The sequence below is a fragment of the Archocentrus centrarchus genome, chromosome 1, assembly GCF_007364275.1.
Source record: "Archocentrus centrarchus isolate MPI-CPG fArcCen1 chromosome 1, fArcCen1, whole genome shotgun sequence".
Taxonomy (NCBI): Eukaryota; Metazoa; Chordata; class Actinopteri; order Cichliformes; family Cichlidae; genus Archocentrus; species Archocentrus centrarchus.
Genome location: NC_044346.1, coordinates 22,822,022 through 22,840,526, shown reverse-complemented (window position 1 = coordinate 22,840,526; position 18,505 = coordinate 22,822,022). Strand labels below are relative to the sequence as shown.

The 18,505-nt window shown below is 39.3% G+C and overlaps 2 protein-coding genes across 12 annotated transcripts in view; one reads left to right on the top strand and one right to left on the bottom strand.

The window, feature by feature from the left end:
* Nucleotides 1-8,773, bottom strand: part of clockb (clock circadian regulator b) — an 18,748-nt gene extending 9,975 nt beyond the window's left edge. For 3 of the 9 annotated variants that reach the window (XM_030727464.1, XM_030727508.1, XM_030727516.1), the window contains exons 1-16: nucleotides 8,635-8,773; nucleotides 6,964-7,055; nucleotides 6,209-6,352; nucleotides 5,531-5,619; nucleotides 4,883-4,942; nucleotides 4,469-4,617; nucleotides 3,744-3,835; nucleotides 3,391-3,480; nucleotides 3,068-3,188; nucleotides 2,598-2,711; nucleotides 2,221-2,339; nucleotides 2,030-2,112; nucleotides 1,218-1,324; nucleotides 950-1,097; nucleotides 715-790; nucleotides 149-293 (exon numbers count right to left, since the gene is read on the bottom strand). In XM_030727464.1, the coding sequence (XP_030583324.1) occupies nucleotides 149-293; nucleotides 715-790; nucleotides 950-1,097; nucleotides 1,218-1,324; nucleotides 2,030-2,112; nucleotides 2,221-2,339; nucleotides 2,598-2,711; nucleotides 3,068-3,188; nucleotides 3,391-3,480; nucleotides 3,744-3,835; nucleotides 4,469-4,617; nucleotides 4,883-4,942; nucleotides 5,531-5,547 (1,321 nt within the window). In that variant the 5' untranslated portion in view covers nucleotides 5,548-5,619; nucleotides 6,209-6,352; nucleotides 6,964-7,055; nucleotides 8,635-8,773. Of the gene's footprint in view, nucleotides 1-148; nucleotides 294-714; nucleotides 791-949; nucleotides 1,098-1,217; nucleotides 1,325-2,029; nucleotides 2,113-2,220; nucleotides 2,340-2,597; nucleotides 2,712-3,067; nucleotides 3,189-3,390; nucleotides 3,481-3,743; nucleotides 3,836-4,468; nucleotides 4,618-4,882; nucleotides 4,943-5,530; nucleotides 5,620-6,208; nucleotides 6,353-6,963; nucleotides 7,056-8,197; nucleotides 8,414-8,437; nucleotides 8,483-8,634 lie in introns of those variants that run through there. The other 6 variants (XM_030727526.1, XM_030727532.1, XM_030727473.1 and 3 more) reach the window with 5 other exon arrangements.
* On the top strand, nucleotides 3,871-18,505 carry exoc1l (exocyst complex component 1 like). 3 transcript variants are annotated; one of them, XM_030727562.1, is made up of 4 exons: nucleotides 3,871-3,921; nucleotides 16,115-16,237; nucleotides 16,466-16,641; nucleotides 17,978-18,505. In XM_030727562.1, the coding sequence occupies exons 2-4, from the start codon at nucleotides 16,117-16,119 to the stop codon at nucleotides 18,242-18,244; spliced, it is 564 nt and encodes a 187-aa protein (XP_030583422.1). In that variant the 5' UTR covers nucleotides 3,871-3,921; nucleotides 16,115-16,116; the 3' UTR covers nucleotides 18,245-18,505. The 3 variants fall into 3 exon arrangements, with proteins under 3 accessions (XP_030583422.1, XP_030583404.1, XP_030583413.1); XM_030727544.1 differs by lacking the exon at nucleotides 3,871-3,921 and adding an exon at nucleotides 7,937-8,069; XM_030727553.1 differs by lacking the exon at nucleotides 3,871-3,921 and adding an exon at nucleotides 8,220-8,340.

Below are 18,505 nucleotides of genomic sequence, written 5' to 3'. Positions count from 1 at the left end.
ATATTCAAACCCTGCACACCATATCATTTCATCTTGCTACAGGGATTAGTCGTCGTATTTAACTACAGTAAGGATGTGTCACTGCCTCCTCTTTACAGTAGGTCAGTGTATAATGTTACAGTATTCATGCAACTGTCTGTGTCCTTACAAGTGCAGGTGTTGTCAGAGACATGCGATGAGGACTTGCGGGAACTCCGCGAGGATGTTGAAGGTGTTCGGCTGTGGTCAAATCGCTCCAGTGCCTCCTTCAGGCTGGACGTATTGAGCTGTGACTCTGAGCCGGAGTCCTGACTCTGAAAAAAATATGTTTATTCAAAAAAGTAAAAATAGCTAGTCTTTCCATTGTAACAGAGTGCATACAAGAGAAAATTACAGGCCTGAAAGGTAATCGGGCAAAGGAGCTTTGAGCACATAAATCTGACAGTAAATATACATGCTTTCACACATCGTATCCAATAATATAAAGGCTCCAGGGGCTGAAAATTGTATTTCTCTGTGTATATATATATATATATATTGGTGGCCATGAGTTAGATTAAGACCCTGCAAGTAAAGTATTTTTGGTCTTGTGATTGTTTTCAGTTCATCCAAATTCAGTTTGACTTTGTCTTAAGCAACAACTTCTATGATGGTGTTTCGCCTGAATAATTTCACTCCTATGTTTGACATATTTTTAATTATAGTAACTGTGCATCTATGTGGCTTATTTCTCACCTTATCTGCAGTGACTTCTGGATTAGCCTCCTCAATGCCCAACTCTCTGCGCTGTTCTGCTCTCACCTCTGCATAGCTGCATTTTAGACAAAAAAGAGTGAGACTCTGTTTCACTGAAAAATACATTATTTAAATAAAATAGATACATGAAAAGCCTTTTCTTATCACATGTTCTGGAAAAAGACCAATGTTCAAAAATCTTCAGTAACATTTTCAAGTAAAAAACTAGTTGTACCTGACTACTGTGTGCGTGCAGACAATAAACTCAGGTCGAGAGTTCCACTGATGGTAGGTGATGTAGTAGTGTGTCTGCAGCCAGATCCACTGTTGACCTTTCGTCAGGAAACGGTAGTAACATGACTTTCCTTTACCATACTGCATTACTGAACAGGAGAGGGGCAGAAGCAGCCAAATACGTTACTAATAACACACACACAACCAGTCAAACGAGAAAGGCTTTTACAAAAACTCTTGAGAGAATTTGACTAAAAGCAAGTGCTCACAGTGTTCATGACATTTGGCTAGCGTCTCCAGGTCGTCCACATGGTAATAGTCATACCCTGATGTCCCCAAAACCTCAAAAGGCAGGTAGCCTATAATTGGTGGAGCTCTGTAAAGAGTAAAAAGCATATCCTCACTCTGCTGCTGATGTGAGACTGCTGAACAGATACTTCTGGTAGAAAGATGCTTTATAGTCTCAGGCTTAAAGTCAAGAATTCAACAAATTTTCATACACATTTATTTTATTTTCTGTGATTTTTCTATGATTTCTTAACTTCTGGTGTCCTGAAAAGTGAAACTAGAAGCATGGAGGAAGGTCTGAATGAGGAAATAAATTCAAGGACTGAAGAACTGAAATATAACTGGCTCTACTGGCACCACTAAAATAATATTTTTACAATAATATACCAGACACCTATACAGAGCATGATTATTATGCCACTGTGTTCTAAAATGCAGTAAAATAACAAATGTTTGGAAATATGTGAAACGTGATTGACAGAATCCCCTCTGTAGAAGTCTCAAACCTGAAGAGATCCCAGACCACAGACTCAAGAATAGGATTTATATTTTAAGTGTAAATCATCTTATTCCACATGATTGTATTTTATTTTTTATATAGCACGGAAGGGAGGCAAACACTCTACTAGCTTAGATCCCTGGATCCCTTCACATCATAAAGTGTGTGTGAATGTGTGTTTCAACTATCCTTATCAGCAATGTGTGTGTCTGAGCAACTTAACCACCCAACAACCCACTCTGATAGTGTATCCCTGCAGTAAGGAGAACTAGATGTGTGTATCTGTGTGCTTACCGATGGTCTAAGAAGAGGAATTTCCATTCTAGACTGTGCCTGGATGTGAATTCTTCATTGGGCTCCTCTACTGTACACATTTCCTATGGAAATTTAAATAAAAAAATTTTTAAAAAGATGTTTTGAGAGGTAAATAACTAATAAATAAATGACAAATTAATGAATCAAGTAAGTTAATGTCTGGATAATACCTTGATAAACTGAGGCTTTGCCAGCCGGACCGTGGCTACAAAGCACACCTGGTCATCGAAGGCAGGTTGTAGTGACCGCTGTAACACCCCTGCCAGACCATTCCTCGTCACGTTGGGAACTGCGCAACAGAATTACTCAGCACGTCAAAGAATGTGAAGTGTGGTTCTCAAAGCAGTACACAGAACAATATCTTTCTAGACTAGTAAATGATTGACGGCTCAAAAACATGTTCATTTTCACTTTATGACTTCTACACATAATGGGCTTAAAGCACAAAGTTTTACATTTGTAGCTGAATGGGCAAGCTTGTTATGCAAAATAGTAAATTAAAAAAGAAACACTTGTTTAAATGCAACATGCAATGAAAGGCACATACCGTTATTGAGAGACTTGAAATTGCCGATGAACTTAACATATTCGTAAACACGGGATTCTTTGGGGTCAATGGCCCCTCGCAGCATATGACAGCAGAACTCCATGTGATTTTTAGCTGGAGACAAAAAAATAAATAAAAATTATCATTACCTAGGGGGAAAAACAATTACAACTGTGTTGTTCATGTGTTCCACAACATTCATGTCCTGTCCAGTCCAGTCTAGCTGCTCCAGTCTGACAAACTGCTCCTTCACGCTATGGTAAAGATTTTGAAAATGTGAATTCCTCCCAGAGAGGTATTTACTTTTTAAAATGATGTATTTATTCACTGAGAAATCCGAGTTCTGCTTGTCTGATTTTTAAATCCGACAATAACTACAATCCTGTTTTAACTACCAGACATACAAAAATGTAGACTGAATCATTTGAAACAAGCAGGATCTATGGTACAGGATGGGGGGTGTTACTCACTCTTCAGGTAATCAGTGCTAAGGCTCTCTGGGTCAGGGGGGTGTGTGGACAGAGCCTTGTACACTTCGGAGTGTTCCCCAACTGGCAGGAAGTTTAACAGGTTCTGGTCCACCAAGTCCGCCTAATAAAACAAACACACACACATACACACACACACACACACACAAATGAAGACAAACCCTTTTCAGTACACACTGGTCACCGTGACATGTTTAATCTGAACCACACAAAAGATTCTATTAAAGCCTCTGTTATAATTAAGTGTAACTAATGTGTGACTAATACAGACGAGTGGAAAGAAAAAAAAAAAAAGCGTTATTTACCGGGAGGTGTTCTAATAGTGAGGTGACACTCTCGGACACGTAAAGGATGTTGCCATCAGTCATTATTGCTATAAAGAACCCATCCAGAGCCTGATAAAAAAAAAAAATGGGTAGATAGAACAGTGTGAAATCCCATGAATTGGCCTCAATGAGAAAATACTTAAACTCGTAATTTAACAAGGAAAAAAGGTCTAATTTTATGACCGCATCTTTATCACAAAGTTTTATTTAAAATATACCTTTACTGCATAAGTTGAGGTGACTTTGACCACAGCATTAAAATAACTATGAATAAAGAGCCTGTGTTTTTACACAACAGGCAGGATTACAGAACAAATTCTAAGATTTCTGACCTCCAGCATGAGCTGGGTGAATTCCTCATTGCTAAGAAATGGAGGCTTCCAGTCCTGCCTGATCTCGCTTGACTCAGACTGAGCTGCGATTTCTGGAGAAGGAGAGACACTTTGGTTAGAATTTCAAGAAATGAAAGGACTTCATGGAAAACATCGAGGAGGACTAAGAGCACGTGAGGTGAGCGCACGTGAAAAGACAACAAAAACAGCATAAAGTTAACAGTAAACACCTGGCTGGAAAAATATTTTTAGACCACTATGTCCACAATGAAAACAAGGCAGTTAAACAGAAACTAGATAAGAGAGCACCAGTGAAGCGGAAGTTGATATTCATTATCTTGCAAGGCAACAATACCAGATTAAAAACAAAAAAATAATTGACCTATATACAGTGATTAAATATTTCAGCAGAAACAGAATCTTAATAAAAAGGTAAAAGTATTAAAATATTTTAAAGGCAGAATTCAAATATGGAAATAATTAGGTCAACAATACACAGTTTGTTAAAATAACATTTGATACTGTATAATTATAGTACCAATGTCATAAAACCATAAAAAATGCAATAAAAACATGTTTTCACCAAGCTCTAATGATGAGGGGAAACAAACCCTGATCAGTGTACACAAAACTGAATGATCAACCTAAAAATTAAATAACACCCACCCTGTGAGGTGTTCAGCAAAAACACAGGAAGTGAGACAAGCATGGTAGAAAGCCCTGACCTTTGTGTTTACACAGGAAGTCGATGCTTTTCTGCAGGATGGTGGACTTGTCCATCTTCCTAGTGTTGCCAGGCAACATTGTGCCGAGTTCCTTGATGAGGACATTGAACTGGTCTCTTCGTCTCTTCTCAGACTTGTTACGGGACACGCTGTAAACCAAACCAGATTTGAATTAGATAGTTTAAGACATTTCATATGTTTCACGTTTTCACCACAAGTTAAAAAAAAAAACAAAAAAAAAAAAAGAATAATTAATGTGCGTGACCCTGGACATGTTAAAGTCAAGGCGGCATGGCTGTTGTGTGAATGGCATTAAGACAAGGTCAATTTTGACACTGTGTATTCTCCAGAGGAGCAAAAAATATACTCGTATGCATGTTTAATTAATATGATATGTATGTTTGTCTATCGTACCGTTTTGCTTTGTCCTTTTCATCTTCTTCCATCAACCCATCAAAGATGCTACAATCATCCCTAATGAAGGAAGAAGGAAAACATATTTACAGACAGTCACAGTTTTTCAGACTCATTTGTTTATATTTTCCTGCATGGGCATGTGCGTTGGCCCTTTGAAAGCAGGTATGCATTGTTAGTGACGGATGTTGGCTAATGAGTGAATTCCTACTGTACATGCCAGCAGCAGGTTTATTTTTGGGTCACGCAGAAAGTGAGTGAGACAGCGAGAGAGGTAGAAGGAATGTGTTTTGCTTGCCAAGAAGATTAAGCACATTTGTGTAATAGGGTCTGCTTCTTGCCTACGTTTCAATTAATGTGGGTCAAATTACTTTGATGAGGACTCATAGATGCTATCAATAACTTTTTTTTTTTTTTTTTTTTTTTTTTTTTTTAAATCGGGGGGAAAAAAATTCCTGCAAAAGAACTAAAATAAATTTACTGAAGTAAGATGTTAATTTAAAAGAAATTTTAAAAAATATATTTTCAACTTTTAATTAATTAAACAGTATTACTAGCCTAATGTTTACAGACATATCTTGAGATTTTGTACATATATATAGTATACAGCATGCCCAACATATTGAGGTATTGTGTGTGGCATTATACCCTATGCTTGATGTCATGGTGGCTGCTGATCAGGGCTGTGGCTGCAGTGATTTGTTCTTTAGGCGTGAGGTAGGCATTTGGAAGTCCACCTGTTGAGACAATGAACAGGTACTGTAGTAGCTTCCCTTGCAGTTATATTTCATATTGCTTTTCAGGGCACTAAAAAGAGCTTTAAATAAGAACCTTTAAAGGGTGTCCCTTTTGTATCCATTTAATTTGCAGATCATTGTCCTTTCAAGCTTCCCATCCTCAATTAGTTCCTTTCTTTTTAAACACATTTACAGTTGTATACATGCAAACACAAACCCCACACTTATTTGGACAAACACATTAATGAATAATAATGTCTCAAATCTAAATAGGACACTTCTATGCAATTATAAAACTTAATTTGAAAGTTGACATTTCTTTAAAAAAAAGAAGAAAAGAAAGAAGCATTCGTCTCCGCATTTGAGGATGTGTTTCTGTTTATTCTCCAGTATTATTTACAATGTATGTAACATCTGCAAGCCTGAACATGTTACATACATTGTAAATAATCCTGGAGAATATACAGAAATGTACTCAGTAACAAAATGTACTCAGTTAAAGAGAACAGTCTGCACTGGCAAACCTTTAATTTTTTTTTAATGAACCAGAATAAGTGTATCACACTGAACCTCTGTAATCACTTCTCACCTCACTGCAGCTTATGCACGTGCTCAGTTAACGTATTTTCTCAGGGGTTGTAGAAGGGGTTTGGGGTCAAAAGAGGTGTTGAGGTCATTGAGGTCACGAAAGGCCACTAGACCACAGGAAAGTCATGGTGGTCAAGCAAACCTGCTGGATAAATCAGAGCACAAATTAAGGGTCATGAGGGGATCAACCAGTCAGTTTGGAAACATCTTTTAGTAATTTTACATCTTCAGCGCTGCCATAGGGATAGGGGACAATATGCTATTTGAAAAAAAACTACTTGCAACTGGATCATACAAATTATTATTCTCAAAAAATGAAATATTTTCTTACATGTCTGTATTTTGCAATGAGACACAGACCTTAGTAACAAAGCAATATATATAATAGCTATTTTTTTCACCAGTCAGTATAGCAATCACCCCTTGTGATTGATAAAAACTATTATGAACATTTATTTTGTATTTCAGTTTCATTTTTAATAATCTCCTAGGGTATTACCTGTCATTTCTTGAACCTTGATTTTTTTTTTTTTAAATTGCAGTTTCTTCCTTTTAATACTTTTAATTTTTGGTACAATATTAATTCTACATAAGTTGCAGATTTAAAAAAAATACATGTTATGACTTAAGGTCCTTAAATTCCAGTTTAATATGGAACAACATCTTTTAAGTGTGAACATTGTACGCCAATACAGAAAGAATACCCTCTAATGAAATACATTTGTGCTTACGATATTTTTACATCATCTAACTTACTTTCCGGAATGTCTCTTGTGGGTATAATTAACTGTCTGAGATTGTAGCCTTGGAGCTGCTGGCAAACCTTGTATGTGTAAGCCACGGATCACCTGCAACAAAAAGTGTACACTTATTCACAGACATGCACTCACTGTTTACCATGCATTCAAATTCTAAAGGCGACCCAGGAATACAAATGTTAGTTGCTCCAAGGTACAAAACAGGAAATCTGGGCTACAATTAACCATTTTTGTATTAATATATTTGTCATACCACTACAAAATGCTGAAAAAAACCTCATTCAGACTTTCCAGGAACCAAACCATTATTATTACCAATTTATTATAGTCTTTTTGTTGGTTTTATAGAATACAGAATAAAATGTACTCTTTACATTAAAACCAGCCAATCATTACAATTGAAGAGCAATAACTAGTAAATGGTACTTTTTTTGCAAGCAAAATCGTGCACATGAATCTAATATTCATTTCAGCATTTGTAATCTCTTAAGAGATTAGTCTGAAGGAGTTGCCCTTAAACTCGTCAAGTAGTCCCACCATCACAGGGACAACAGACCACCACTCAATCAGCGCCATCTAAGAGGATTTTGCTGTATATGAGCGTAGGCAGGGAGGTCATAGAGACTGCACTAACACCTATGGATAGCATACCATTCAGCGACATGCTCTCTTATCATTGTAAGTGCATGAAACCATCATAAGCAGATCGCACTGCTGGTCCCTGTAGTTTGGGATGCTGACCTACAGTTGGTGTTTTCCTGATGGCCAATAAGTGAAGCCTCGTTAAACTGAGCTTCTTCATTGGACGAAGACGCTGTACACCGTTCCCAATGAATTAACTCTCATATAAGCAACATGGCCGAATGTTGTTCCGTCTCGCAAAGCAGCAATGAACCATAAGATAAGACAAGCTAGCGTTTATTATTAATATACCTTTTAATGCTACAGGTGTTAGTTATACAACCAAAAGAGAGCAACCCATATAGCTAGCTAGCAGGCTAAGTAAGCTTTCTACCGAAAACTGACAAATTTAACTCAGACGTAATGCTCTAACTGCCCTTTTCCTCCTGCTCACACACGGAAAACATTGAATGACACTCACAGGTAAAGCATTTCACGTTTGTAAAATAAACAAGAGCGGGGGAAAAAATCTATTATACCAAGCTGGCGCCGAGCCCGAAGCTGTCACGCAACAACTGACATTGAAGACGAAATAATCTCTAAAATATTACCGTCGGGTCCTCAAACGCCGCAAGAAAGCTGAGCCTAAACATCCGCGCGGGGCAAGGTCCTCGTTTAAGCCGACAAAAACATGCTTATCCTTGGCGGAGACTCATCTAAAACCAACGACGGTGGAAACATTTTCGCGGCAGATGTACGTACACACACACACACATACACATACACGGTGCCCGGGCACACGCGTACACACACACTGGCAAGGATACGCGCGCGCGCTCGCCCACTCGTACACATAGACACTGGCTGCTCCAAATGTGGGTCACTGGGCCTTGCTCTCCCTCAAGCGTGCGGAAACAGTCCCGAAGCCTGCTCTGTAGTCTGACCGCTTCCGCACGCCGAAAACACCGTCTACAACCCACGGCTGCCGTGTTATTTCATAATCGGTAACCACCGCCAGCTTCGCGTATGCATTAAAAAAAACCCTTACCTTCACGAATAATCGAGAGCAGCCTCCGTGTTTTGCTTACTTGAGCGTTGCAGCGAGGTGGTGGGGGCCAGGAGGACTTCGGGTTGGGGAGAAAAACAGGAGGCCTACTTCATATTACGACGTACAGTCATGCGCAATAGAGACAGCAGGGCGCACTATTTTGCAAGTACAGTAGCCGAAGGAAAACTGAGGGAATCGCTGAGTGATCTTCGAAGGGGAAATGACTCCGCGTTTTTGTGGTTTTTGCAGACAAACTACTCCAGTGTCCGAGCGACCGAGGTAGCGAAATGAAAAATAAAAATGAATGTAGTTAAAATAAAAAATGACGGACACCGTCCAGGATTTTATATATATATATATATATATATATATATATATATATATATATATATATACACACACACACACACACACACACACACACACACACACACACACACACACTGAGTTGTGTTTTAAAAGCACTTCGATAACACTGAGCTCCATAAGCGTGACCCCATTTAAATCTATTTAAATAATATATTTACATAATCTAATAATGTCACTATTATGTTCGTGAAAATCTAGTTTGGGTTGCAGGGTATGGACTGTGAATGTGACATTGGATGACCGCCAGAGGGGTGCAGAGCAGGGCAGGGATGACCCTCCTCATGACATGGGGTTTCCCCTTTTATCGACATCCAATCGCAGGCTCTAAAGGCCATGACGTTGTTCGTATTTTGTGTCGAGGTTCCCCTAACTTTTTATTGAGTTGCTTTTTGGCGTTTGAAACATTTTTATGACGCATAATCTGGAGTTCTGTATCCGTTTTATGTGTTTGCAATGATAGATATCTGGTCTTTAGGAACAAGATGCTATCAAGACATACTTCAAATCATATCAAAGTATCTTTGGTCAGATAAAGTGTTACACCATTAATCCAACAATATCACAAGCCGCAGCTTATTAACAAGCTATTAGAGCTATTAGTTAAAATCATTCAGGGATACATGCTGATCATATCTACTCCAGATAATTACTGATTTTATAATGGAATGCACTCACATTTAACCATACTTTCATACAGTGCTTTATTCCATACACTTCTTCTTCTTTCGGCTGCTCTCTTTAGGGGTCACCACAGCAAATCATCTCAGCCAAAAGCACCCTCCTCTGTCACATGAACTCTCTGCATGTCCTCCTTACTACATCCATAAACCTTCTCTGTGGTCTTTCTCTTTTCCTCCTGTGTGACAGCTCTGTATTTTACATGCACTATCCCTCCTCTGCGCATGTCCAAACCATCTCAGCCTTGCCTCTCTTGTGCACTGTCCGTTGCTTTGGATGGTTGACCCCAGGTATTTAAACTCATCCACCTTCACTACCTCTACAAGCACTTTATCCCCAATTAGCCTAACATGCATGTCTTTGGACTGTGGCAAGAAGTCAGAGGAGTGCCCAGAGGAAGCCCACACAGACGCAGGGAGAGCATGCAAATTCCACACAGAAAGGCCCCACCCAGGGTTTGAACCTGGCTGAGGTGACAGTGCTAACCACTCCATCACCATGCCACCTATAAAACACACACTGCTATTTTAAAGCTAAAAAAAAACAAACACAAAATAATTTTTTAAGTAGACTTGTGAAAATCCTGGTAGGTTTTAAATATATAATAAACTTTTTATTATAATGTTTTAATTTTACATGTCTGAGACAAAATGACTTCTTTTTTTGTGTTATGTCATAAAAAAGTTTCCCATGAATTAGCCTTGTTTTCCTTACTGCAAGTCTCTGTTAAAACATCTGCCCTGTTCTTCCACCAGCTTAATAGTCTCTTGATCACGCTGACTTCATTTTGTATAACTGCCTGTGTCCATTACTCATTCCTCACTAATGTCTCTGGGTGAAAATAACATGGTATAATAAGACATAACATCAAAACAATCATCCAGTAATGGTTTTCACAGTGCAAACAATCATAAAATCAATTTCACATTTGACAATGATGATGTGAAATTGAACAGATGGATACTGGGAAATTATTTTGTTACAACAGTTAAAAGAGTAATAATAACAATAATAATAATAATTTAATTTTTGTTATATTGTACTATTTCTTTAGCTCTCTTATACAGCATACACACTATATTGTCAAAAGTATTCACTCACCCATTCAAATAATTGAATATATGTGTTCCAATCACTTCCATGGCCACGGTTGTACACTGCTCAAAAAAATAAAGGGAACACTTAAACAACACAATATAACTCCAAGTAAATCAAACTTCTGTGAAATCAAACTGTCCACTTAGGAAGCAACACTGATTGACAATCAGTTTCACATGCTGTTGTGGAAATGAAATAGACAACAGGTGGAAATTATTGGCAATTAGCAAGACACACTCAATAAAGGAGTGGTTCTGCAGGTGGGGACCACAGACCACTTCTCAGTACCTATGCTTTCTGGCTGATGTGTTGGTCACTTTTGAATGTGCTTTCACACTCGTGGTAGCATGAGACAGACTCTACAACCCACACAAGTGGCTTAGGTAGTGCAGCTCATCCAGGATGGCACATCAATGCAAGCTGTGGCAAGAAGGTTTGCTGTGTCTGTCAGCGTAGTGTCCAGATGCTGGAGGCGCTACCAGGAGACAGGCCAGTACACCAGGAGATGTGGAGGAGGCCGTAGGAGGGCAGCAACCCAGCAGCAGGACCGCTACCTCCGCCTTTGTGCAAGGAGGAACAGGAGGAGCACTGCCAGAGCCCTGCAAAATGCCCTCCAGCAAGCCACAAATGTGCATGTGTCTGTACAAACGGTTAGAAAACGACTCCATGAGGATGGTATGAGGGCCCGACGTCCACAGATGGGGGTTGTGCTCACAGCCCAACACCGTGCAGGACACTTGGCATTTGCCAGAGAACACCAGGATTGGCAAATTCGCCACTGGCACCCTGTGCTCTTCACAGATGAAAGCAGCTTCACACTGAGCACACGTGACAGACGTGACAGAGTCTGGAGACGCCCTGGAGAGCGATCTGCTGCCTGCAACATCCTTCAGCATGACCAGTTTGGCAGTGGGTCAGAAATGGTGTGGGGTGGCATTTCTTTGGAGGACCGCACAGCCCTCCATGCGCTCGCCAGAGGTAGCATGACTGCCATTAGGTACAGAGATGAGATCCTCAGACCCCTTGTGAGACCATATGCTGGTGCGGTTGGCCCTGGGGTCCTCCTAATGCAGGACAAGGCTAGACCTCATGTGGCTGGAGTGTGTCAGCAGTTCCTGCAAGATGAAGGCATTGAAGCTATGGACTGGCCCGCCCGTTTCCCAGACCTAAATCCCGATTGTGCACATCTGGGACATCATGTCTTGCTCCATCCACGAACGTCATGTTGCACCACAGACTGTCCAGGAGTTGGCGGATGCTTTAGTCCAGGTCTGGGAGGAGATCCCTCAGGAGACCATCCGCCACCTCATCAGGAGCATGCCCAGGCATTGTAGGGAGGTCATACAGGCACGTGGAGGCCACACACAATACTGAACCTCATTTTGACTTGTTTTAAGGACATTACATCAAAGTTGGATCAGCCTGTAGTGTGTTTTTCCACTTTAATTTTGTGTGTGACTCCAAATCCAGGCCTCCATTGGTTAATAAATTGGATTTCCATTGATGATTTTTGTGTGATTTTGTTGTCAGCACATTCAACTTTGTACAGAACAAAGTATTCAATGAGAATATTTCATTCATTCAGATCTAGGATGTGTTATTTGAGTGTTCCCTTTATTTTTTTGAGCAGTGTATTAAACCAAGCACCGAGGTAAGGAGACTGCTTTTACAAACATTTCTGAAAGAATGGGTCACTCTCAGGAGCTCAGTGAATTCCAGCATGGTACCGTGATAGCATGCCACCTATGCAACAAGTCCAGTTGTGAAATTTCCTCACTACTAAATATTCCACAGTCAAATGTTAGTGGCATTATAACAAAGTGGAAGCAATTGGAAACATCAGTAACTCAGCCACGAAGTAGTAGGCCATGTAAAATGACAGAACGGATGCTGAGGTGCAAAGTGTGCAAAGGTCACCAACTTTCTGCAGAATCAATCACTGAAAACCACCAAATGTCATGTGGCATTCAGATTAGAAGAAGAAGAAGAAGAAGAAGAAGAAGAAGAAGAAGAAGAAGAAGAAGAAGAAGAAGAAGCAGCCTTTATTGTCCCGCAAAGGGGAAATTTAGGTGTAACAGCAGCAAAAATGTCAAAACACAACAGGACAATATTAACAATACTACTACTAATAATAATAAAATAATATATACTGTACAGCATTATAACTACAGGAAATAACAATATACTATGTATTACTATACAATATATACTCTACAAGGTCAAGAACTCCATTAGGTCACTCTATTAGGTCAAGAACAGTGCGTAGAGAGCTTCATTGAATGGATTTCTATAGCCAAGCTGCTGAATCCAAGCCTGACATCACCAAGCATAAAGCAAACCATCAGATGCATTGGTGTAAAGCACACCGCCACTGGGCTCTAGAGCAGTGGAGACGTGTTCTCTGGAGTGATGAGTCACGCTTCTCCATCTGGCAAGCCGATGGATGTGTCTGTGTTTGGCAGCTACCAGTAGAACACTACTAGTCTGACTGCACTGCGCCAAGTGTAAAGTTTGGTGAAGGGGGGATTTTGTTATGGGGTTGTTTTTCGGGAGTTGGGCTCAGCCCCTTAGTTCCAGTGAAAGGAACTCGCAATGCTTCAGCATACCAAGACATTTTTATGCTCCCAACTTTGTGGAAACAGTTTGGGAATGATCACTTCCTGTTCCAACATAACTATGGATCAGTGCACAAAACAAGGTCCATTATGACATTGATGAGCGAGTTTGGTGGGGCAGAACTTGACTGGCCTGCACCTGATAGAACACCTTTAGGATGAATTAGAGTAGAGACTGTGAGCCAGGCCTTCTCATCCAACATCAGTGTCTGACCTCACAAATGCACTTCTGAAAGAATGGTCAAAAATTCCCATAATCACACTCCTAAACCTTGTGGAAAGCCTTCCCAGAAGAGTTGAAGCTGTTATAGCTGCAAAGGGTCAATATCATATTAAACCCTATGGATTAAGAATGGTATTTCATCAAGTTCATATGCGTGTGACGGTAGATGGGGGAATACTTTTGGCAATATACTGTATCTCATTAATTCATTCCTCCTGTCTGGGCTTTTTTCTCAGTCTTTCAGCTTCTTATTCCCATTGTCAGCCTCCTTCCTCTGTGTGAACTCCATTTTCTCCTCCACTTTCCTCTCTGTCATCACTTTCAGTTTTCTTGCAGTATGTTCAAATGAGTCCTTATCTGTTTTTTAAAGGATTATCCCCATTTTCCTACCTATTATTTTCAGAGCACCCCTGCATATGTACCGTTGAGTCATTCTGTAATTAATCTCTTTTTGTCATATCACATTCAGGGCTTCCTTTACATGAGATGTTCTGTTGCTTCTTTCTTTCTTTGCTTTCTTCCCCCTTGCTTCCTGCTTTCTCCATCGTTCCATTTTCCCACTTGTTCTGCACCATTCATGTCACTCTCTTTCCGTAACTTTATTACAAATCATTCCTTTCTCCTTCAGCACCCTCCTTCTCCTTTTCATTTTCCCTAACAATCATTATTTAGGTTTCTAGCACCACATAATTGATCTCCTCATCCTTGCTGCTGCATGCTCCACTCTATTCATTATCTATTTGTCCTCTTCAATTAGCCATCCCTGCATTTCCAAACACCTCCCATCTTGCCTTTTAACAGTATTTGTTTAATCCTAATGATTTCCATTACTTACCTGCATGTTTTAAATGCAGAAAACAATAACATTGTATTTCTATTAAACAAAAATAGGAAATCACTGCAGTCTTTGTGCTTGTGCATTCCAGCATACACCACAAAAAAAACAAACTAACAAAAAAAAAAACTCGAAATTCTTGGATTACCCCAATAAATGTGCAAATATGAATTTTCAATGCATGTCTCACATATACTGGGAGAAATCAATGATAAGTAAGTACAACAAACCTCATGTGTTATTCATAAGATTCAACACTTGCATATATATATTTCCTTTCCTCCCTATACTTCCTGCCTCTCCGCTCATTTTTCCATCTCAGAGGCAAAAAGCCTTTCAAGCGAACACCCACAAAAACCATCAACAACAACAACAATAAAGCACTTAGCAGAGGAGTGACCCATTTTTGTTTTCACAAATGTGACAAATCCAATGGAGCCACACTTTTTCCTGCTAACAAATCGAATCAGCTCTTCAGTCTGGTTCATCCTGGGGTGGTTTTGCCCATAGACAAGTCTTCCCACAATGTTTTGAAAAATCTATCAACAGCTCCCCTCTCTAAGAGAGGAGAGAAACATGTTCATAGGTGTAAAAATGATGTTCTCTGCACCCCACCAGCATGTCTAGCAAATTATCTTGTGGAGCCATGATCACTAGAGCAGCTTCCTTTGTATGTTTATAAAAGTCACCCCCCTCCACCCATCTCTCCATATAAGTGCTTCACTGTACTTGTACATATTGTCAGAGATTGAATTACTACACGGTAATGGAAACCATGCAGAGTGCTGTGGGACATCCGTTTCCCACACAACAACCGTTTAATCACGGACAAACACTGGGCTCTTTGCCACAATCAGTGTCTATATGCGAGTGAGTGGAGGAGAGGCCGAAAGACCACAAAAAGAAAAAAGCGAGACTGTCTGTTAGATTCGTGGCGTAATGGAACATACGACCACACGGAACCACAGTTAATTTAGCTTTTAGTTTAATATTTCACCTGCCAGGGAACGCACACAAAAACTGTAATCTTCATATGAGAAGAGCTACTTCGTGCCTTTTTTTTTTTCAGTAGTTACTGCCTCTACGCTGGGCAGATAGACAATAATAATAAATATTAAATTCAAATGCAAATCCAACTATGAAATACAAATAGTGTCTAAGATATTTTTGTCAGCTACAAATGCAAGAGTGAAATCCATATTTGCAGGAAACCTTCATAACATAATGGATCTTAATTGAAGCAATAAAAACACAAATGATTTAGAGTTTGGCCTTTTATTGCCCCCTTGCTGCTCTCTCACTCCTGGACATGTTGGTATCAACACAGCACTTCAATCAAAGATTAACATACATCATCAAACCACACCAATACAAAGTGGACTGTGTGTGTCTGTGTATGTGTGCTTGAGTGTATTTGCCAGTAGAGTAAGCGCTTATTTCACACAGAACCAACCCACAAACCCCACATGCTTTCATAAGGTCTGAGCAGGGGAAAACATCACCACCTCCCTCCCCTCCCACCACTGCCAGATTTCAGGGTTTCTCCAGTGTCACAGTATTTTTTGATATCTCATTCCTTTGAGTTTCTCTCGCTCTCTTTGTTCTCCTTTCTTGCCGTTGCTGGTTTTTGGGAAGCTTTGATTCCTCTCCCCCTCTCTCCAGTGATGTCGTCTCTTCTGAGGGAGGAGATGCAGAGAGTTTTGTTTCGACCTGCAAAGCAGAGACTAGTGGAGTTTATTGAAATTGAAGAGCCATCGCATGGAAGACATTTTCTCTGTGCTTCAGGTAAGCAGCTTTATTGTTGGCCGAGAAATACACGTTTCATTCGTACAGGAGCAAATCTGCATGTTCTTCTTTGAGACTAACATTTTCAATGTTTTCAATAACTCACTCCTATAAAAGCTGCACGTACCGACACTACAGGACGTGTTAAATCTATAAGGCTCATTTGCAGATGAAATGTCTGGTGCTGCAGTACACCTGTTTGTGATGTTGCTTCCCATTTTTCTGCAGTTGCAAAAAACAAAGAAGTCCAGATATGTATAGTGCAATGTCAGATGTCTCTGTCCCTAAAGACTGCATCCAAGAGATCCTACACCAAACGCTCCAGCATACAGGAATGCTACCAGAAGGCAGAGATCTGGTCCCTGAAAGACCTGACTCTTATTGATGGAAGAGATCCTGATGTGGTAATTAACCAAATTCTTCTGCAACTTCCATTGTTCTTCACTGACATTTGCAACAAATAGAGAAAATCTGTGTCTGTATGAGTCACACTTAAAATGTTTGTGTCATCTTTAATGTGAAACATCAAATCAAGTAATGTCTGTTATTTAGTTCATGTGGATGGCATTCTTGATCACTACATAGAACATGTAATAGAAAAAAAACATTTTGCTGTTTTAATAACTAGTAAGTATGCAAATAAGAAAAATGTATTAATAAAGCATACTTACTAGTTATTAAAACAGCAAAATAACTAGTAAGTATGCTCTAGTAAGTATGCAAATAAGAAAAATGTATTAATAAAGCATATTTAAACACATATTTCACTGACCAGAGTACAGTGCTTAATAAATCTATTAGCCCACCACCAAGGTTTATGCCACAGCTACCCTAAATTAACAGTACTGGTAATTACCAAAATCATTTTTTATGTTTCTGTAATGGATAATCCACCAGCATGTACAAGCACTTTGATCAAAATTATATTTTTCATGCTAAAATATAATTATTGTTGTTATTCGTGATTTTTTTTTTTTTTTTTACAAAAAGCAGAAAAAATAGTAAAGCACTTTGTTGTTTTTGTGATTAAGATGCCAAATTACAGTTATTTCCTTGTATTTCTGAACAGAAAAAAATAGTTTTAATGGTTGAATTTTATGCTTGATTAATTTCTGATTTCGCTCAACAGTCCAGTGTCAGTACAATACAGATGTGAATTCAGTTTGTTATTTGCTTAATAAATAATAATATCACAAGTTTTTGACCGATTTCTAAAATATTTGTTTTTATGACAGGTGATCTAATACATTTGTTAAGCACCGTATTTATCCTATATACACACAGGAATGCAATTACATAAAAAAACAAAACAAATACCAATGTTTTTCTATGATCAGTTATCATCACTGTGTCAGCCAGCCAATCTCAGAAGCTACTTTGAACATTTGATGTCTGATGAATTAAGGTTAATTAATTTAATTCTTATTAGCCAATCTGTTTTTAATGTCTGTTTCATAGGTAGAAAAACTTAATTCCTGCTCTAGCCACCTCTCGTGACTTGTCAGCAAAATAACTGACAGTACTATTTATTTTTCAAATTTTAATTCATCAAATGGATGGTGGCTTGACAAGGGACAGTGTAAAGGAAAACGATTAAAATCACAGCAGGTCAAAGCAGATCACTTAGCTTTAGGTGCCCTAGAATAATGTAAACTTTCTAAAACCCCAGCACTGCTGGAAAACCTTAATAAACTTTGATTCTTAAAGGTGCTCCACAAATATACATTTCTTTGGTTTCAGGATGACCCCTGTTTCCTGCTCCACTTTGACCAGGTGCGTGCAGTGACAGCGATCAGCTGCTCGGCCAAATACGCTATCGTGCGTGCCCTGGTTACTCTCAGCGAGCGGTACTGTCAGAGGTCACTGAATCTGAGGAACTTTGACTGGGCTTACATCACACCCACCGCTTTCTACTCAAACAAAGGGGACTGTGCTGTTCTGTCACAGATATGCTTCTATGCGGTCAATTTGCTTTGTCTGTCCATGTGTCATGTGCCTCTGGATTGATAATAAAATTACACAGTTGTTATGAGTGTGCCAGTTAAGGTGTGTTTATGTTAAGAAGTTGTAGCAAATACTGTACGCGCATATTGCTTATGTCAGTTAGAAGGTATGAAGCAAATGTAAGGTTATAGCTTAGGTTAGTTGGGCTTAGATGAAGTACTATTCACAAAGTGTTTTGCATTAATGCTGTGCTGAATGTATCTTCATGGCAAATGCTCACTATTTGCCATAACTGCCATCTAATTTTGTGATCTTTTAATTACA